Consider the following 18,380-nt stretch of genomic DNA (forward strand, 5'->3'; position numbering starts at 1 on the left):
AGGATGAGAAGTCATTTTTCATTGCAATTATATTTTATTTCCATCTGGTTTGAAAATGGTTACTCCATTTCTTCTTGCAATATAGGCTATGTAGCTGCTTCATTTTATTGCCCTCTCGTTTAGTTTAAGATGCTTATCATGCTTTAATAATGGATCTACTTCTATAGCTCAATCGACTTTATATGGTTTTAAATTTTGTTTAATAATTGTTCAAAGCATGTTGTTCAGGCATTGTAAAAGCACTCTGACCAATTTAAAGAAATGTGTTTATGTGCCTTCTTCAATTAAACAAAATCAGTGAGTCCATTTCCCTGTCCATCAGTAGAAAGTTTCTTTCCTTATGCTAACAATATAATACACTTAGGAGGATGTCCTCCTAAGTAAAAAAAAAACGTAAGTAGTTCATACTAGCACATCACTTAATTAAAACCATTTTTAAATATACCTATACTCCTAATAATATAGTGTACTCTAAAGGCCTGTACCAATGAACAGCAGTTAAGAGCACTAGTTACTTGCCACTAACTAAGGGTCAAGTGTGCACTAGGATTAGTTGGTGTCAAGTCAGAACATTGTAATAAATGAATTATAATGCCGTACATTCATAAAAATAAACATGACATGATGACAGCTCAAGTGCCTTTTATTATTTGGGACTCAGAACATAAAATCCAGACAGTGCCATCATTACATTTTTTTAAACAACATCTTTCTTTGTAAAGCAAATGCATGGTCACAGCTACAAAACAAAACCAACAGCTGGGACTTAAATAAACAAGTAGAAAAAAGGGTGTTTTTGATACAAGAACTGGTTGCTCTTGTGCGGCCGGGTAGGGTGGGAGATTAAAGGTGCTCAGGTTCAGTCATCCTCATCCCAGTCCTTCTTTCCCTGGGGCGCTTTGGGTCCCCCTGCTGGTTTGGCCATGATGATCTAAAAAGAGAGAGAGCAGTCAAAAAATGTAGAAAGCATTTTTTTGGGGATCCACACTGCTGGCTATAACTGCTAAAAAAAGATATCTTTAAAAAACATATATTTTATAAACCTTTATCTTTAGCAACAAATGAATCGCCACTTGAGGTAAGGTACACCTCCGACCATGGCAGGAAAAAGCCTTCATATGCAGTTCCCAGAACGTCGTGTTTAATATATTTCGCATCTCTCATTTGCTCAGGTATCTCCTTTGATTTTACAGTTGGATTATCAAGTACTGCAACTTGCAATATTTCCATTTCTTCAACTTCTGTATCCAACTGTAACCATTACAGTTAAAATTGATCTCTGAATACATGCATCATGCAGTCACACCATAGCCGAGTTCTGTGCAAGTCTTGAAAATTATTTAGTCTCATGTCAGTGACACACCTCGTGCATATTAAAATGGCATTGAAAACACAGAAATCTCACCTTAAATCTATTGCATTTTTCATTTCTAGATAATAAAACACCATTGAGCCGAGTTTAGCGTCACACGCATACAGTACAAAATAATGTTAGTAGTGACAGGCTGTCAGTTGGAACACAACATTTCACCCAGTGTCTGAGTGAGGTGAGTATATTGGTGCAGCATTCTGCCCTGGTGTCAAACGCACACACATTCCAGCACCTGCTGAGAGAGAGAAGGTGTGTGTTTGTGCACACTTAATGGTGAGTCTCAAACTTATCGGGCGCCTCATCCCAGTCATCCTTGTCCCAGTGGCCTCTCTGTTTGGGAGCCTTGGGTCCCCCTGCGGGCTTGGCCATGATGATCTGATCATATACATACATACATACATACAGTGTATATCAACAGCCTTCCATACTAGTGCTTGTTGGTAAACATAAAATGATTTAGGTTCACTTTGGGTTAATTAAAAAAGAAAATAATTGACCAATTAAATGATTTCAAAATTAACCTCTACCTCACCTCATTCCTTTGCATCACTCCTCATTCCTTACCATCACAAGTATGGTATTTAGATGGCATGTTTTTTAGACAGATGGTACATGGTAGGTTTACCAGGTATCCTAGTTACTTTGTAACACTCTATTTACGTGACCACTTACCCTGTTGTTTGTTGACTAGGGTCATTAACTCATCTTGCACTTTGTAAGTCGCTCTGATAAGAGCGTCTGCAAAAATCCTAAATTGTAAATTGTATTATTAATAATACCCTGCATTGTGGTCTCGGAACATGCTCCTTACATGAAAAGTAAGCAACAGCTTGAGAAACCACCAATGAAATATTCATAGAGTCATAGAGAACACAACTTCAACAGCACAATCAATAAAACATGAATCAGTGAAAACACCAAGTCCTATTTTGAGTTTGCACATAGTGTAGTGCCTGTGTGTTTGTGTATGTATGAGTGTGGGTGAGCACCCACCTGGTCCACTCTCAGAACTGTGACAGCAGCGTTGGTAGCCAATTTCATGCCCCAGAATTTGACCAGGTAAGGTTCCATGATACCAGCTTCTAGCATGTCCTTCAGGACAGGACCGTCTGCCTGCAGACATCATTACACATTATACACACACAATTAATCAAGGGTTTAAAATATATTGTATGCAACCCTTTAAGCAACAAAATACATCAAGAAGTATTTTCCCATCTGAAAACACAGCACAATTTCTCAGCATTAACACCAAAGTGAATTCCTAACTTGAGTGCAATTCCCACCGTATGTAACATGATTGAAACATCTGCACTAACGCACAGTGAGTACACATACCTCAATGTCGAAGCCCATGTTTTTGTTTCCCTCATGATGTGAGGCGTATAGATTAGAAATGAGCTCATTGCCCTTGATGCCAGAGTTCTCTGCCAGGGCGCGGGGCACAGCCTCAAAGGCTTCAGCAAACTTCTTAATGGAATACTGCTCGAGACCCGGACATGACTAGGGAGACAGAGGACATGTTGGTGGACAGTGGACACAGCAAAATCCTGACGGTTACATACATAACTCTGAGTTACATTATTACTGTGCAGGAAATGCAACCGTTCAGCTGGTTTGTTATTTAGGTTGAAGCCATAAGTAAAAACATAGCTTACATAACTACATACAAACTGTGTGAGTAGCTATACTTGTGATCCTGACCACCTATCGTTATGGTTGTGGTGTGGACTAGTATTCACTTAAGTTAGAACGACATATTCATAGTTGGTTATCATTCTTAGTGTGAACGGCCCTTTACAAAATCATATCTGGTTCTCTTCAAGACAATATTATAATGCCATACACCTCCATCCATTCATACAATAAATGGTTAAGTGTAAACCTAGCCTACGTCAGTAGATACAATCAATTCTGCGTACCTCTCCATATGATGTAATCTGTCTGGCCAGCTCAATCTCAGTAGCTCCAGCCCCAGGTACCATACGTTTGTCCTAAAGGAAATAAGATTAACCATGTTTAGGAGTTTGCTGTTGAGAACAACACAGAGTCAACAGAGATGCCTGGAGAGACATTTTAGCGAAACATTTATATTATTCACCTTCAGTTTAACACTATTCTACCAATACTGCACCAGAAATAAGTGCAAAATGATTTTCTAGAAATATGGGCACATCTTTATCTATAAAAGTTGAGACATCTGTAGAAATAGTATACCTTAAGTGCAATTCTAAGATAAGAACACAATAAAACTAGAAAATAATCTTCTGTCATAGTTATCCCTTGAGATCAATGTGTTTTTTCGATAAATGGTTTACCAAGGAGTGTTCTACAATGTTTTTTCAAATTCCGGAGAAATTCCACTAACCGGTAGTTAGTGGATATCTTAAAATGTTCCATCCCAATTATTGAAATCAGACTGAAACACCCCACACAGGTTGCATCGATAGTTAAATCTGATTACAGTGCTGCATGAGTCCTTGTGAAGAGGGACTTACCCTGACGAGGACCTTGAAGGTGTTGACTCCGTCATCGATAGCCCTCTCGATGTCGTCCATCAGATTGTCAGTGGACCCTCTGATCACCAGTGTGGAGATGGCTCCATCCTCTTTCTCTGTTAACAATAATTTAGAATGTGTAAAAAAAAAGGTGCAATACCTTCTGGAGAAATAAAGGCTTGAGATTCTTACCATGTTTGAAGACGACCACCTGCGTGTCTCCCACCTCTGAAATGTAGACACTGTCACAGTGACCCATCTCTTCTGGAGTGGGAGGGGTCTGCAACACAGCAAAAATAATGTCAAAAATTATTTGGTGCTGAATCACTGCCATTTCCATAGTCAGAATAAAAGGTCCTCTTGGGCATTGCTGTTATTGCAATATTTTAACACAGACCAGATTCTTGAGAACTCACCAGCCTGGGGAGTGCAACAGCCCCCACTGTTTTGCATAACCTTCTGAGGTCCCATTTAGAGTTCAACCTGGAGGGGGACATAAAAGAGTAAGTATACTTAGTTATGCGGCAGTGTTGTGGGCCAAGCTAAATGTCCTGCGATTTGATTGCCTATTTTGGGATTTACTAAGAAATAAGGTTGGGGCAAACTATACCTAATTTTGCTATGTGCATTTATCAGCACTCACAACTCATACTCAGTTTTATGTGCTTAAAAAAAGCAAATGGACACTAAATTGGCTTGATTTGATATCTAAAACTACTCAACATGTCACAAATAACCATTTAAAAAAAAAAAAGGTATTCAGAAGTGATAAACAGGACAAATGATAAAAACTAAATTATATAAAATAAACAGATATAAGACAGGAACTGAACTATTTTAAAATGCCTTTATATAAAAGGTCAAGTGCCACTTAGAAAGAAGCTACTGATTTGGATCAAGCCTTCCATCTGGTTTGATCACTAACATTTCAGAGACGTCATATTTTTCTTACCTGACCACCATGAGCTGGTACTTGTTGGCATAGTGCAGTGCCATATCAGCCACCTTGCCTCCAGTCACCACCACGTTGGCACCGGCTTCTTTGATCGCCTTCACTTGTGCCTCCATCATGTCCTCCTCCCCCTTACTGAAGTTCATGAGCTCCTCAGCATTCTTTATCAATACTGTACCCTAAGAAATTGACAGCATGTTCAGAACAATATTAAAGTTTAATTTAAACGATAAACACACCTACCAATGGCAACACGAGTGCGTGGCACCGTGAAAATGAAAGAGTTTGAAAATATGTTGTGAGAATCTGCTCTGATTTCAGAAAGTAATAATGTATTCATTCATTTTATTCTATATTCATTTTCTATTTTTGTCTTTTGAAATGCATTCAAATGAATGTTTATCCTATGTACTGTATAAACATAATTATAACCTGTTTCTTTACAGGTAGATTTGTGTTTAATTTGAATACTCTATAGAGTAGCAAAGAACCCACAACTACCATTGAGATTTGCAATGAAACTTATTTAGACAGTCATTGTTGTCTTTTCACATGTTAAGCCTACAAAAACAATCGGTAAGTGCTGTGAATCTTCGATTGGCAAAGCTCATTAGAGTTTCCGAACGCTCAAGATTGTACGCCAAGTGCATTCCAGCGCTCTAAGAGCCATTTCCCAATGCACAAAATGTGTAATGACCCCAGGCCACCCACTGGACATGCCACTGTCAACAGAAATTAATGCAATAAGTAAGATTTGGCTTTATTGTTGAGAAGCACTAGAACATGATTGAAGCCTTCCTTACCTTGGTCTCTGTCACCATGCCATCAAATGGGCAGGAGAAAACAGCTATCTTGGCGTCTTTTACTGATGTGACGTCTCCCTCTGCCTCCTTCTTGAACACCATGCCGTGCAGCATGGTGGAGGCCGTCAACCCGCAACCCTTAAGACACCACATATAGAGATTTAGAAGAAGCCAACACCAACGCAGATTTTTTTGTGATGGTCTTTAAGACTACAGTGCCACACTCACCAAGATCTTGCATACTCTGACGCTATCAACATTGAAATTGCCGGATTCGGGGTAAATGGAGACTGCAGCAACGGGGGAAAAAATATAATAATCAAGAATTAGAAGCAAATGAAAACATATTTTGTTGTCAATAAGATCCAATTAACTTTTTTTGTTTACTCAATAATTTTCAAGCAATTCTTCCTCAATTATTTTCTAATAACTTTGCACTATATTACTAATTTACTATACTATATTACTAGAGTCTTTTGCTGACTCACCACAGGCCTGGGCAATGAGGTTGGCGAGGAAGTCTTCGTTGCCATACTGTTTGCTCATGACGGCTGGGCGGATCAAAGCTGTGGCCTCGGTTAAGTCATGGAGGTCCTTGGCTGAAGCACATACACAGTCTGGCAGGAGCTCTAATGCCTTCTTACATGCCATCTCATAGCCCTCAATCACCTACAAGACAAAGTGGGATAGGGAGGCAAAGCATATGTCATACGGCATAATTTGTATCTTAGGTCAGTTGACCTAAAGTCTACAGTGTAGGTCAACTGAAAATGCAACTGATCTTATCTCAGCCATTTCAGTGCAACTGTTATTATATTGCAACATATTCTATGTAAAATATACAGTATTTATTTAGCCATGTTCAGCAGCTACAGAAATTAAAGTCTGGAATGGTTTCTCCACACTAAAAGCTACAAAAAACAAGCAATTAAACAAACAACACACAATTCCTGGGCAGTCCTAATGCAAAGGGCCAAGCAAGAGTAATGCATTATTGCTAAATCTCCTTTGGTTTCTAGTACTTTATTCCTATCCTTATTTCCTGTGCATTATTAACAGCTGTATCTATTTTTCTACATCTGTCCAGTGTTTCATAACTGTGGTACTGCCATGATAACTTAATTTCCCCCATGTAATCAATATACACACTGTATATAAACAAGAATCAGTTGCGAGTATGACTGTGGCATTTCAAAATCTATTTGTCAGGTCTGTTGGGTATTTTGAAGGGCTTCCACAAAAGCCCATCAACTGTATGTATGGGAAATACTTAAGTCCAGATACTGGCTTTGTAAAACAATAAGAGTATAACTTACCTCAGACACAGACAGACCCATTCTGAGTAGCTCTTCTGCCTGCTCCAACAGAGCACCAGCGAACACCAAGACAAAGTTAGTCCCATCACCGACCTCCTGTTCCTGCATGTGGGAGGCCATCACGATCATTTTGGCAGCTGGATGCTGCACCTGTAAATGACATGTAAGAGGATAATTAAGTTGCTGAATTTAATTTGCATTAGAGAGAAACATGTTGAAGAAATACTGCGGATAGCCTCACCTCGAGTTCCCTAAGGATGGTGGCAGCATCATTGGTGACAAATAGCTTCTCCAAGTGGTTGATCACCATTTTGTTCATGCCTGGAACAACGACATGCATTATAGAATCAAGCAGCTTCACAAAATACCCAGGTATTACAAATCACTTTCCAATCAGAAATGGAGGAGCTTATAATACTTATGACACTTACCATTTGGCCCATAAGCTGTGCGTGTGGTCTGAGCCAGCTCCTTGCAGGCATGGATGTTACGGTAGACTGCTTCCTCAAGTCCTGAATAGTGCTGAAATGAGCAAAGACAATCAATCAACACATGGGAAAGGCCAGAGAATGTGCCTTAGAACACTGGTTCTCAACGTAGGGGTCCGTGAGTAGTTTCCAGGGGGTCATCAGCTAAATGATTAATGGGCAATTTATAGGAATGAAATGGACCCTTACGGGTAACTCTGAGGGGTTTTACACTGTAAATTGCGGTCCCAGAGAGCAGAGACAAACATCTCATCAAATGGGGGTGTGTATTATGCATATCAAACTGGGGGTTCTTGGAATGAAAAAGATCTGAGATTGACAGAAAACACAGACATCTTACAGATTGGCAGTGTAATTACATTCAAATATGTACTGATTATTTTATTCATCCGATCCAGTGTATGGCTTCACTGTAGAGATGCAAACCAAGCCAACGCCTAGCCCCTTTCGGAACCCGTATCATCCCAAATAGAAAAAACAAGAAGGTATACAGTGTTCCGAAAGGGTCTAGCCAACGCCTCACTGCGCTTACTGTTGTATAGTCTGGCAAGGGAAAAAGTACTATCAACGTCAGATGCAACAAATGGGAATTTCTGGGCTTAAATTATATGGATCCAACTTCTCTGAGCAACATTTGAAAGATGCCTTGTCTTGAGCTAATAATCACAGTGTGATGGCTCAGATGTATGCGTGTACAACAATGGGTGTATCCTTGTCTACGATGGCTAATCGCCAAATGTGTGCTGTCTTGTCAGTTAACGGCATATAATAATGTCCATACGTGCGCGTTCCGTAAACATATTCCTCTATTAGGTACAATGAGGACACAGTTGAGCGACTAGAAGCCGTGCTGTTCCCGCATGCTGACAGGGTTGAGCGGCCTAGCGGTACTTCTAGAACTCTCCCACATGACACAGCCTGTGTTGCCAGATTTTGTGAGAGAAATAAGCAACCAGGTCTAGGAAAACAAGCCCAAAAGAAGCAACTTAGGCCACATGAGCACTTAATTAGATCTCTATATGCGTCGTTGACGCAAGATTGGCTAGTTGAAAATAGCCAATCTACTAGCTCAAAACTTGTAGATTGGCTATTTAAAAAAAACTCAAATAAAATGTGGAATATTTGGAATATGTTTTTAAACATTCTAGCAACACAAATGCTCCTTGGCAGGCTGGCACAAAACATTTATGAAAACGTTTGAGAACCACTGGTTTAAATAATTTTATATATATATATTGTGAATCAAGCCTAAATTAGCAAGTACACTACACTTCAGAAACAAGCCCAAAAAATCCGCAACCACCAAAGTCACAGAAAAATAAGCCCAAAGTCGCTTATAATAAGCCGATATGGCAACACTGGACACAGTGCCCATGACTGCGCTGCTTCCTCAAGATGCTAGCTAAGAAGCTATAGCTCACAAACAAACGTCTCGTTTTAAGACTCGTCTCCTTATTTCGGCTGGCTACCGAGTCTCACCTTAGCACCGTCCTTCAACATCTGGGCAAAGCCCGGGGCTTTGGGTACGTGGAGGGCCATTTTCGAGTGTTTTGCAGCTCCGGGTATCCGAGAGAAGGTAGCTGCAGCGTGGGTTCGGCACTGAGCACAAAGCCGGAGAGACAGAATGGAGGGGAGGAGACTATACGGCCTGACGTCACGGTTTACCGACGGGAACAAGTGAGGGACAAACGTAGACAATAGAATTGGGGGTGTTATTACATAGTTCCACCACTAGGCTACATCATCGCCTAGGGCGATGTGTCTGAATCGAGGCTCTGGTCTGAGTATGAATAGTACTACTATGATATGCAGTGTGGAAAAAGTACTCACATTTTTAGTAAAGTAAAGTAAAAGTATCAATACTGCAATCTAGAATCACTCTGATACAAGTAAAAATACAAAAGTATTGGCATAAAAATGTATTTAAAGTACCAAAAGTAGAAAGTAGTCATTATGTAGAATGTCCCCATTTTCAAATGTATAAAAATCTTTCGAAAATAGCAGATCTACAAGCTCACAATGCATCGCATCACGGCGCATTGTGAACTTGTATATCGGCTATTTTCAAATGACCAAAATGTATATAGGGCTGAAGTGGTTAATGTTTGATCTGCAATAATAAGCATAATCTACAAAGTAACTAGAAACTAAAGTCTTCAGATAAATGTAGTGGAGTAAAAGTACAATATTAAGATCCGAGATGTAGTGGAGTAGAAGGAAAAGTATTGGAAATTGGAAATACTCTGATAAAGTACAAATACCTCAAAATTGTACTTAAGTAATTGTACTTTGTTACTTTCTACCCCTGATGATATGTAATCCATAACTAACTTGTATAAAATTGTTATATCTGCTTTGCTATTGAAGAGTGCACTGTAACAATGTGCTTCAGTTGTGCAATACAAAAAAATCGACAGGCAAAATTACTTTTTTTTCTGAAAGGGTTTATTGCTGTGTACATGTAGTTACAAAAAAAGGTTTACAATTTATTCTTCTCCCTTTTGTTTATTTCAGACAAACAGGGAGCTAGTCGTCGATATGTGAAGAAATCCTAAAAAGGAAAAAGGTCACAGTTTGAAGGTGCTTGCATCACAGTCCCCATAGTTCCATGGCTTCATTACATCAAGACCAATCAATGAGGTCAAGACCTTCACATCTTCCCTATATCATTGAATCATTCATGTATTAAGTATTGGTCTAATAAGTAATATTCAGGTCAATACAAGCTCCAACAGAGAAACATACAAAAATAAAAAGGTGTCTTTTATAGTACGTATACTACAGTATACGTAGTTTGGCAGGATAAAACACTTAAAAGGGGTATTATATAAATGTTATTTATTTATTGCATATTTAATAGAACAGAGGCACATAGGCCCTGTCACAAAGATTTAGTGTTAGTTTATCTCATACAACTATGATTTCTAATTAGGTATTAAGACACAAAGTTTCTATGATGTGATTTAGGGCCGGGCAATATATTGATATTAGGATATTGTAAATGTTATTTATTGTCTACTTAAAACAGGTAAATAGCCCCTTTCACAAAGATTTAGTGTTAGTTTATTATCACATATAATTTTGGTCTCATGATTTCTAAGTGTACTTAAAACGCCACTTAAAACGTTTCTTTGAGAATAGCTTGAGTTATACGACACTTTATTGTCTGGGATTTTGGGCAAAGTGTTGTCTTTTCCTGGTGTTAAAGGCTGCATTATAGAATTTTTCTGACGTTACCCAACTGTTCTAGCTGCTATTATTTGCCTTTACCCTCTTAGTAATTATATAAGCATTACTAATGATTATTTATCAAGAATCTCATTGTGTAAATATTTAGTGAATGCACCAATAGCCAGCCCCACAATATTGTCACAATAGTGATATCGCAGTATTTGGTCGAAGATATATTTGATTTCATCCATGTTTCCCAGCCCTAGTGTGAGTACAAAATATAGTACAATTTAGAGAAACATGCATACTTGCAATAAACATTTGGTCATGAGCCCAAAAATATCAGGAAAATATGCTCATTATGTGAAGAGCATAGAGAGAACATAAAGCACATCAGCTTTTCCCAGCTGTGACAGAATGATCACAGAAGTAGCAGCTATAACACGTACATATATAACGACATAGGAATCCCTTTGGTAGCTACGACAACAATACAAGCTACCTTGAGACATGTAAACACACAAGAAAATGACAGCAACACTGGTCCCGTCTACAAAGGTAGCTACTACCATAAAAAGGTCCACATAAACCATAACTGCAAATGTAACAGTCAGAATGTATAGAAATTGGCTACCAAAAAGGTCCATTTGTTCATTTAAACAGACACAGAAACATTTGTTTCAGTTAGGCTTGCGGACGTTGTTGACAGCTGTGTGTGCCCAGCCTCCTAATGTGTGCGAGAGGTTTGTAGCTCTGCGTGAGAGGTTGGAGCGGCTGAGTTTACCGCTGGGGTCCAATCTTCTCCTCATCATTCCCCCATAATGATCCACTGCATTGGTCCTGATAGGGACTCTATAAGGAATAGTGGAGAGGGAGAGAGAGAGAGAGAAGAATCAATCATAATGTCAAAAAGAGCACTGCTGGAAATTAGTAGATTATAGAACATTACAGTATGTCGCCCTAGTCCAAGTATCACATGATATAAGTATTGGGTGGGGAAAGAAGAAAAGTTGTGTGTTGAGGGCCGGAGAGGCCAGTGCAGGCAGAATGTGTGAGATGCAAGCAGAAGAGCATGTCTTTGTCTGTTGAAAATGTGAGTAAATTACCAGTCAAGTAAAACATTGAGAAGAACCAACTTTGTATTCTGACTCTCTGTCAGAAAGCGCTCAGAGAATTCAGATGAGCAGCCCCATGCACTGACATGCATCCAGCAAGCCATCGCTCAACCATGCAGTTTCCTGACACGCTCAAATGGCATCCTCTTATTGTGATCTCTAGTTTAGTAAATATAGCATACAGTAGCATTCACAATCGGGATGCAAATATACCTTCATCCCTACTCTGCAATTAGGGAATAGTTGAACCGCCTGTTGTAGGGAGGAAAATAATGATGTGAATACTGTTACATTTCCATGTTTTTCACTTGCTTTTGTTCCAGGCATAGAATGTTCATTGGGCAGTTGGAATTCACATAGATAATACGACAATGTAATGACACTCATGAATTTAACTCCAACATAATACATACAATTCTTTTAGGGATGAGAGGCAAAGTCCATTGCCTGAGCATGTTTCAAATGTTTGAGTGTCAACACAGGAAATCTCTCTCTCACACACACACACACACACACACACACAGTACACACACAGTACACACGCGAGCTCTGTCCTATATGTTTTTTTTCATCTGGCTTCCTTCCCCAACTGCCTGGCCCCATTCACCCCCACCCTCTTCAGCTAAATACCAGAAACACAGATCCAGTTTGAAACTCGGGCGGGAAGAATGTGGACGGGGGGAGGGGTGAGGGGTCTTTGGGGGAGAGATGCTGCAGAGCAGAGTGGGATTCTTTTGGTGGGTGGGTCACGGGAGAGGTCGGGGCAGTCATGCATTCAGTGTCAGCCGGCACATGTTTTCTAATAGATCCTCAGAAATTAATATCATGGCTCAACAACAGGGAGATGGAAAATGTCTCCTTAAAATCCATCTCCTTAAAATATAAATTTCACTTATACATATTCACACAATGTTCTACTGCTCAACTTAGCCTCCCGTTCTAACCCAGAGTTGATAACTCGAAAACAGACGCACATACAGAGACCACAACGTTTCAACCACAAATTCCAGCGCCTGAGACCACAGCTTGAATCCTTAAAAGTAGAGCCCAATGGATTCTGCTTTATTTTCCAAAGTCCATTTGCATTGTCCCCCATTTTCTGTGAGTCAGGCATGTTTACCCTCTATTACATCCAAAGATATGATACAGTAAAAAAAAAAAAATACTCCAAAATAAATACTTAGTGTTGAATACACTTTAACAGATATGGATGGAATGTCCACTGCCTTTTGCCGGGTTCACGCAGACAACAAATGAATTACTCCTGCGGTCTGCTTTGGGTTCATTATACATGCATGTCCACATGGACCCTGTGGATGACTATAAATTGGGCAGTAGACTCTTTAGCCTATCAGAACAAAAGAAAGACACTTAACCTCTCAAATCCACTATCTCAGTAATAACAAAACCATATACCTTGCATAAGTAAACAAATAATGATGTGTTTCGTCTTGACAGCACTGTCAACAATATTGAGATTTTACCTGTCCTCTCTTCTGATGATGTCATCAAAGGCCCTGGACAGGTGTTTCAACTTCCGGAGCCCACTGGAAACACTCTCTAAGTCCTGGTCAAACTTCCTGTCACAAAAGAGAGGCAACCCATGAGATCAAAGTAATGGGGGGAAAATATATATATATATAATATATAACTAAAATAAATTAAACTATATAAAAAGGGGGAGTTTAATCATTATTATGTTATCACTGTATCTTCACAAATTTGCTTAAATGTGGAAATGAAATTTGATTTAATTTACAAATATGCTCCACAGCCTATGTTATAGCATATTACGTACAGGTCTGTTTGAAGTGTACATAAAGCACTCACTGTCTCTGGCTCTGGGTGTTGGGGGAGGCAAAGGGACTTCTTAAAGCCGCCATGCGGATAAGCTGCCTCCGTCCTCCACCTGCCTTCACCCCCCGCACATTTTTATCAGCCTCTGGAATCCCCTTGCTCCCCGACTTGTGCCTTGAGCCCGGTGTACGCTGAGGCGTGGCTGCTGCTTTCGGGGTGCGTCTGGGTGTGCGCCCGGGAGTTGTGGTGGAAACAAGTCGACTAGGAGTGCGTCTCGGGGTGCGAGAGGTTGACAATGACTTGCCATTCTCGTCGCCATCGCATATCCGCCCCGGTGTCGCAACCAAACACTCTTCGCGTGAAGAGTTCCTCTGCATTCTCTGAGGGAGGGAGGGAATGGGGCATCAGGGACAGCATGAGGGAATACATTTTTTTCTCTCACTTTTGTCAGTGCATCCCTGGATTTAACTACACTCAAATCATGTCAGTAGACCTACCTGATATACTTCCGTAACAGAGTTGCGTGCGCTGCGGGTGAGCTTGCGCATGGTGCTGGTTTTGGGCTGCTCCTGCAGGTTTTCCCAAGTTGGATTTTCGGGGAGGGAGTTGGCCTGGACAGACCGTAGTGGAAGCCGCTTCCGCAAAGACATTCGCAGGGAGTTAAGTGAGGATGAGGAGCGGAGCTTGCGGAAACGATCGGGGGCTTCTGGAGAGCCCTCTGCCTCGTCAGACTCATCCAGGGCCGTGTGGGCTCGCCAGACTCCCACCACAGCAACACCGAGACCGTTCATCATTGAAGAGGCCATGTAGATTCTACTAAAGAGGAGTGTATTGCAAATGTATACTGTAAGCAGTGGTGGAAAAAGTACTCACATTTCTTACTTAAGTAAAAGTATCAATACTGCCATGTAGAAATACCATGTTACAAGTAAAAGTCCGGAATTCTAAATTTACTTGGGTTAAAGTAAAAAAAGTATTGGCATCAAAATGTACTTAAAGTACCAAAAGTAGTACTCATTATGCAGAATGTCCCATTTCACAAGTTTTCAAATTTATTAAAATCTTTTGAAAATAGCAGATCTACAAGCTCACAATGCGTCGCAACTTAAGTACAGTACTTGAGTAAATGTAATGTACATTCCACCACCGACTGTAAGCACACTGAGCAGCACAGCAGGACGGACGGACACACACACACACACACACACACACACACACACACACACACACAACTCTGCTGGTCATTATCTCCTGTATTTACTGTATATAGATTAATATTTATGCCCGCGTTCATAGGCTCTTTATAGTTTTTTAATAATATGTGTTGATGAACGTATTCATGTGCAAATATTTGGAGAAAGAACAAACTGATTATGATCAGAAGACTAAAGCGAAGCTTTAAAAACATGTTTACATAAAAGAGTCTTGAGTTTTGTGAACTTGATTCATACAAGTTTGCAAAAAAAAAAAATCCTTAAAGGACGACTTCACCGCTTTTCAACCTATCTTCATATAATAGGTCCTCACTATACTCATGATAAAATGGTACAATTTTTTTCTACTCGGTCTGTGTCTCAGAGGAGGGCTGTGGACAGTTCAGAGTCCCGTCTACCAGTGACATCATCAATGGGGAATCCAAGCTAATAGAAACTGCAGGATTTCTATTCCTGGAAAGTTGCAATGCAATAAAAGAAGCCATTGTTCTCGTGTTAATAAAAATCTAGATAAAAAATGTGAAATCTTGTTGGGGAAAAAAAATCATGCCTAACGATGATGTCACTGGTAGACAGGTTTCTGGACTGTCCACAGCCCTCCTATGAGACACAGACCAAGTAGAAAAAAATTGTACCATTTTATCATGAGTATTAGTGAGGACCAATTATATGAAGATAGGTTGAAAAGCGGTGAAGTCGTCCTTTAATACAAGCACATTGAAATCACATTAAATTGACAAACCATTAAGAAATCTCACGTGGTTAATCTGGAGGCTTTGTTTTGCTAAGCTGCTAACGTTAGATCCAAGACTGGTACATTGTGCTCATATTCCACACTTTCTCCACAGTTTTTACCCCCAGGATAGATAAAACAACCAGCGGAAAGTGAATAGTAAACTCTGCCGTAACTTACCGTGTAATGTAAGATTGAGTCCGCGAAATGTACTTTTCTCTGCACTTCTCTCACTCTGAAACCTCCGGCTCCGCGCTGGGTTCTTTCTTTCTTTCTTCCACAGTATTTGAATTTGGCGGTGGGTGCGTGCGTGGGTGCATAGGAGTGGGACAGACCCCCACCCACCGCCAGTGTTGCCAGGTTTTACGAGAGAAATAAGCAACCCGATCTATGAAAACAAGCCCAAAAGAAGCGAGCCTTTCGCCCTCACACACACATCGGCGATCTATAAGCTTAAACGCTTTGTGAGCTGTGATTTTCAACAATAATGTTAACAAAAGAATCTTGAAGAAAATGTAAAACATTTGGAATATTTTTTTGAAACATTTTAACAACACAAATCTTGTAGGCAATGGCGGGTCCCTGGCATGAAATGTTTTCAGGTGCGCGGGGGGGGGGGGGGGGGGGGGGGGGGGGGTCTGCGGACAAATACATATCAATTAGGGGGTCTTTGACATGAAAGTGTTTGAGAACCACTGGTTTAAACAACATTAGGAAACAAGCCCAAATAAGCAACTACACTTTAGAAGCAAGCCCCAAAAAACGCAACCATTTACAACTACAAGCGACTTTACAGAAAAACAAGCCCAAATTCGCTTATAATAAGCGGACATGGCAACACCGTGGACCACCGAACTCAGACCTCTATGACGCAGACCAGTGTGTTTACAGTATGCAACGCCCAAGCAACGATCCTAAATCCCAGCACTGCTATAATCCATAGAGTAATAATATATCGCTATAATCCCATAGTCATGCTGTCATAGTCAGGGTGGATGCATAGAGGTATAATATAACTGGATGGCATAGAGTTGCCACTGTAATTGGTTGTCATGTGTCAAGTTGCTAGGGAACATCATGTTCAAGTTAGAATGAAAATAAACGTTATTGCCACATCACACAGGTTGTTTACAGGTGTAAAGAAGTGGGTGGAATATTTTTTTCGTGCAAGCTTCACTGTCGTTTTCAGAAAAGGAAGGATATGAGGAAGGCGCAAGGAGAAAAAGAACAAATCAAGATGTAAAGTAGCAGGTATAGCCTGTAGGTATAGGCTATATACAGCATGTATGAGGTACATGAGGTGCAGCAAGGTGAGGTTAAAAATGGCTGCCGGTGCAAGTTGCCATACTAGAACAGTAACAGAACACAGGCCTTTCTTGTCAGCAGCACGCACTGCCACAGGAAATACATTGTCAGTGTGAAAATGTATATAGATTGATTACATGACTTGCTTCTTTATTCTTTAAGGTACCAGATTTCACGAGAATGAATCAATATTTTGAGAAGTAGAAACACATACCAGAGACATGGGGGGGGGGGGGGGTTGATTTGTGTTGAAATTGACCACCAGGAGGTGTCTGTAAAGACTAAAGAGATGGCTGTTGCTTTTCACTCTGCTCATCCTGTTTTATACTCTAGTCCAGTGATTCCCAAACTGAATGACTTTTAAGACCTGTTTAATACCAAATTGGCCAAATTGTCTAATATTATGTAGGAAATAGGCATTGTGGAAAATAGTCCATCTACAAGCTCACAACGCCTCACAGTCGTTGTGGCGTTGTGAGCTTGTAGTTTGGTTATTTTCACAATATTTATCAGCGGAACCGAGTCAAACTAAATGTAATAATCCCATAGTCACGCTGTCATAGTCAGGGTGGATGCATAGAGGTATAATATAACTGGATATGGCATAGAGTTGCCGCTGTAATTGGTTGTCATGTGTCAAGTTGCTAGGGAACATCATGTTCAAGTTAGAATGAAAATAAACGTTATTGCCACATCACACAGGTTGTTTACAGGTGTAAAGAAGTGGGTGGAATTATTTTTTCGTGCAAGCTTCACTGTAGTTTTCAGAAAAGGAAGGATATGAGGAAGGAGCAAGGAGAAAAAGAACAAATCAAGATATAAAGTAGCAGTATGAGGTAATACATGAGGTGCAGCAAGGTGAGGTTAAAAATGGCTGCAGGTGCCATACTAGAACAGTAACAGAACACAGGCCTTTCTTGTCAGCATGCACTGCCACAGGAAATACATTGTCAGTGTGAAAATGTATATAGATTGATTACATGACTTGCTTCTTTATTCTTTAAGGAACCATTTAGATGTGATGATTTCACGAGAATTAATCAATATTTTGAGAAGTAGAAACACATACCAGAGACATGGGGGGGGGGGGGGGGGATTTGTGTTGAAATTGACCACCATCAAATATGATTATTTTGGGGGGTCGCGCCTGAAACGTTTGGGAACCCTTGCTCTAGTCTGTGGTGATCCCTCATTTGTTTTATATCTACGGTATGAGCTGCTCATTCCTACTTCTTACTTTGTTGATCTTAGAGAACATACTCATGAATTAATATAAAATCCAGTGTACAAGCAGCATCGCCACTTAAACTCATACAAATGAAATGATTACGAATTACTCATACGTTTAACGTTTATTTTCACCTCCGGTGAAGGGATTTGCAGAGCACAGTACACAGCAGCTTTTCATCACTACCCCTGGTTCAATAAACTGAGTAATATTCTCAATGTTTTATGAGAAACTGTTATGTGTTCTTTTATTGTTTTTACCTAGACCTTGAACTATGTCCTATAGAGGCGTGTGTTTTAGCGTGTCTCATGGACAGTAAATGTGTAACAACATTTTTAATGGGCCCTAACAGATGTTCTTGAGTCAGAAGTTAATCTTCAATAAGGAT

At 40.1% G+C, this 18,380-nt stretch overlaps 2 protein-coding genes across 4 annotated transcripts; both read right to left on the bottom strand.

Annotated features, from left to right (window-relative positions):
* Positions 1-625: 625 nt before the first annotated feature.
* Positions 626-9,064, bottom strand: cct8 (chaperonin containing TCP1, subunit 8 (theta)). Of its 2 annotated transcripts, XM_084074661.1 has the most exons (16): positions 8,909-9,064; positions 7,373-7,463; positions 7,183-7,262; positions 6,942-7,091; positions 6,114-6,294; positions 5,854-5,915; positions 5,626-5,763; positions 4,823-5,001; positions 4,287-4,353; positions 4,063-4,150; positions 3,871-3,986; positions 3,295-3,366; positions 2,711-2,875; positions 2,366-2,485; positions 1,605-1,747; positions 626-931 (listed from the first exon to the last, which is right to left on the bottom strand). In XM_084074661.1, the coding sequence occupies exons 1-15, from the start codon at positions 8,966-8,968 to the stop codon at positions 1,640-1,642; spliced, it is 1,677 nt and encodes a 558-aa protein (XP_083930787.1). In that variant the 5' UTR covers positions 8,969-9,064; the 3' UTR covers positions 626-931; positions 1,605-1,639. The 2 variants fall into 2 exon arrangements, with proteins under 2 accessions (XP_083930787.1, XP_083930788.1); XM_084074662.1 differs by lacking the exon at positions 1,605-1,747.
* An 841-nt stretch (positions 9,065-9,905) lies between these two features.
* On the bottom strand, positions 9,906-14,318 carry pimreg (PICALM interacting mitotic regulator; the record flags this gene model as incomplete). 2 transcript variants are annotated; one of them, XM_084074669.1, is made up of 5 exons in its annotated part: positions 11,327-11,452; positions 11,929-11,967; positions 13,200-13,295; positions 13,546-13,892; positions 14,010-14,318. In XM_084074669.1, the coding sequence occupies 4 exons, from the start codon at positions 14,316-14,318 to the stop codon at positions 11,937-11,939; spliced, it is 783 nt and encodes a 260-aa protein (XP_083930795.1). In that variant the 3' UTR covers positions 11,327-11,452; positions 11,929-11,936. The 2 variants fall into 2 exon arrangements, with proteins under 2 accessions (XP_083930794.1, XP_083930795.1); XM_084074668.1 differs by lacking the exon at positions 11,929-11,967 and having other exon boundaries at positions 9,906-11,452.
* Between the last annotated feature and the right edge of the window lie 4,062 nt (positions 14,319-18,380).

Source organism: Gymnoscopelus microlampas (genome assembly GCF_963454915.1).
Source record: "Gymnoscopelus microlampas genome assembly, chromosome: 12".
Lineage (NCBI taxonomy): Eukaryota > Metazoa > Chordata > Actinopteri > Myctophiformes > Myctophidae > Gymnoscopelus > Gymnoscopelus microlampas.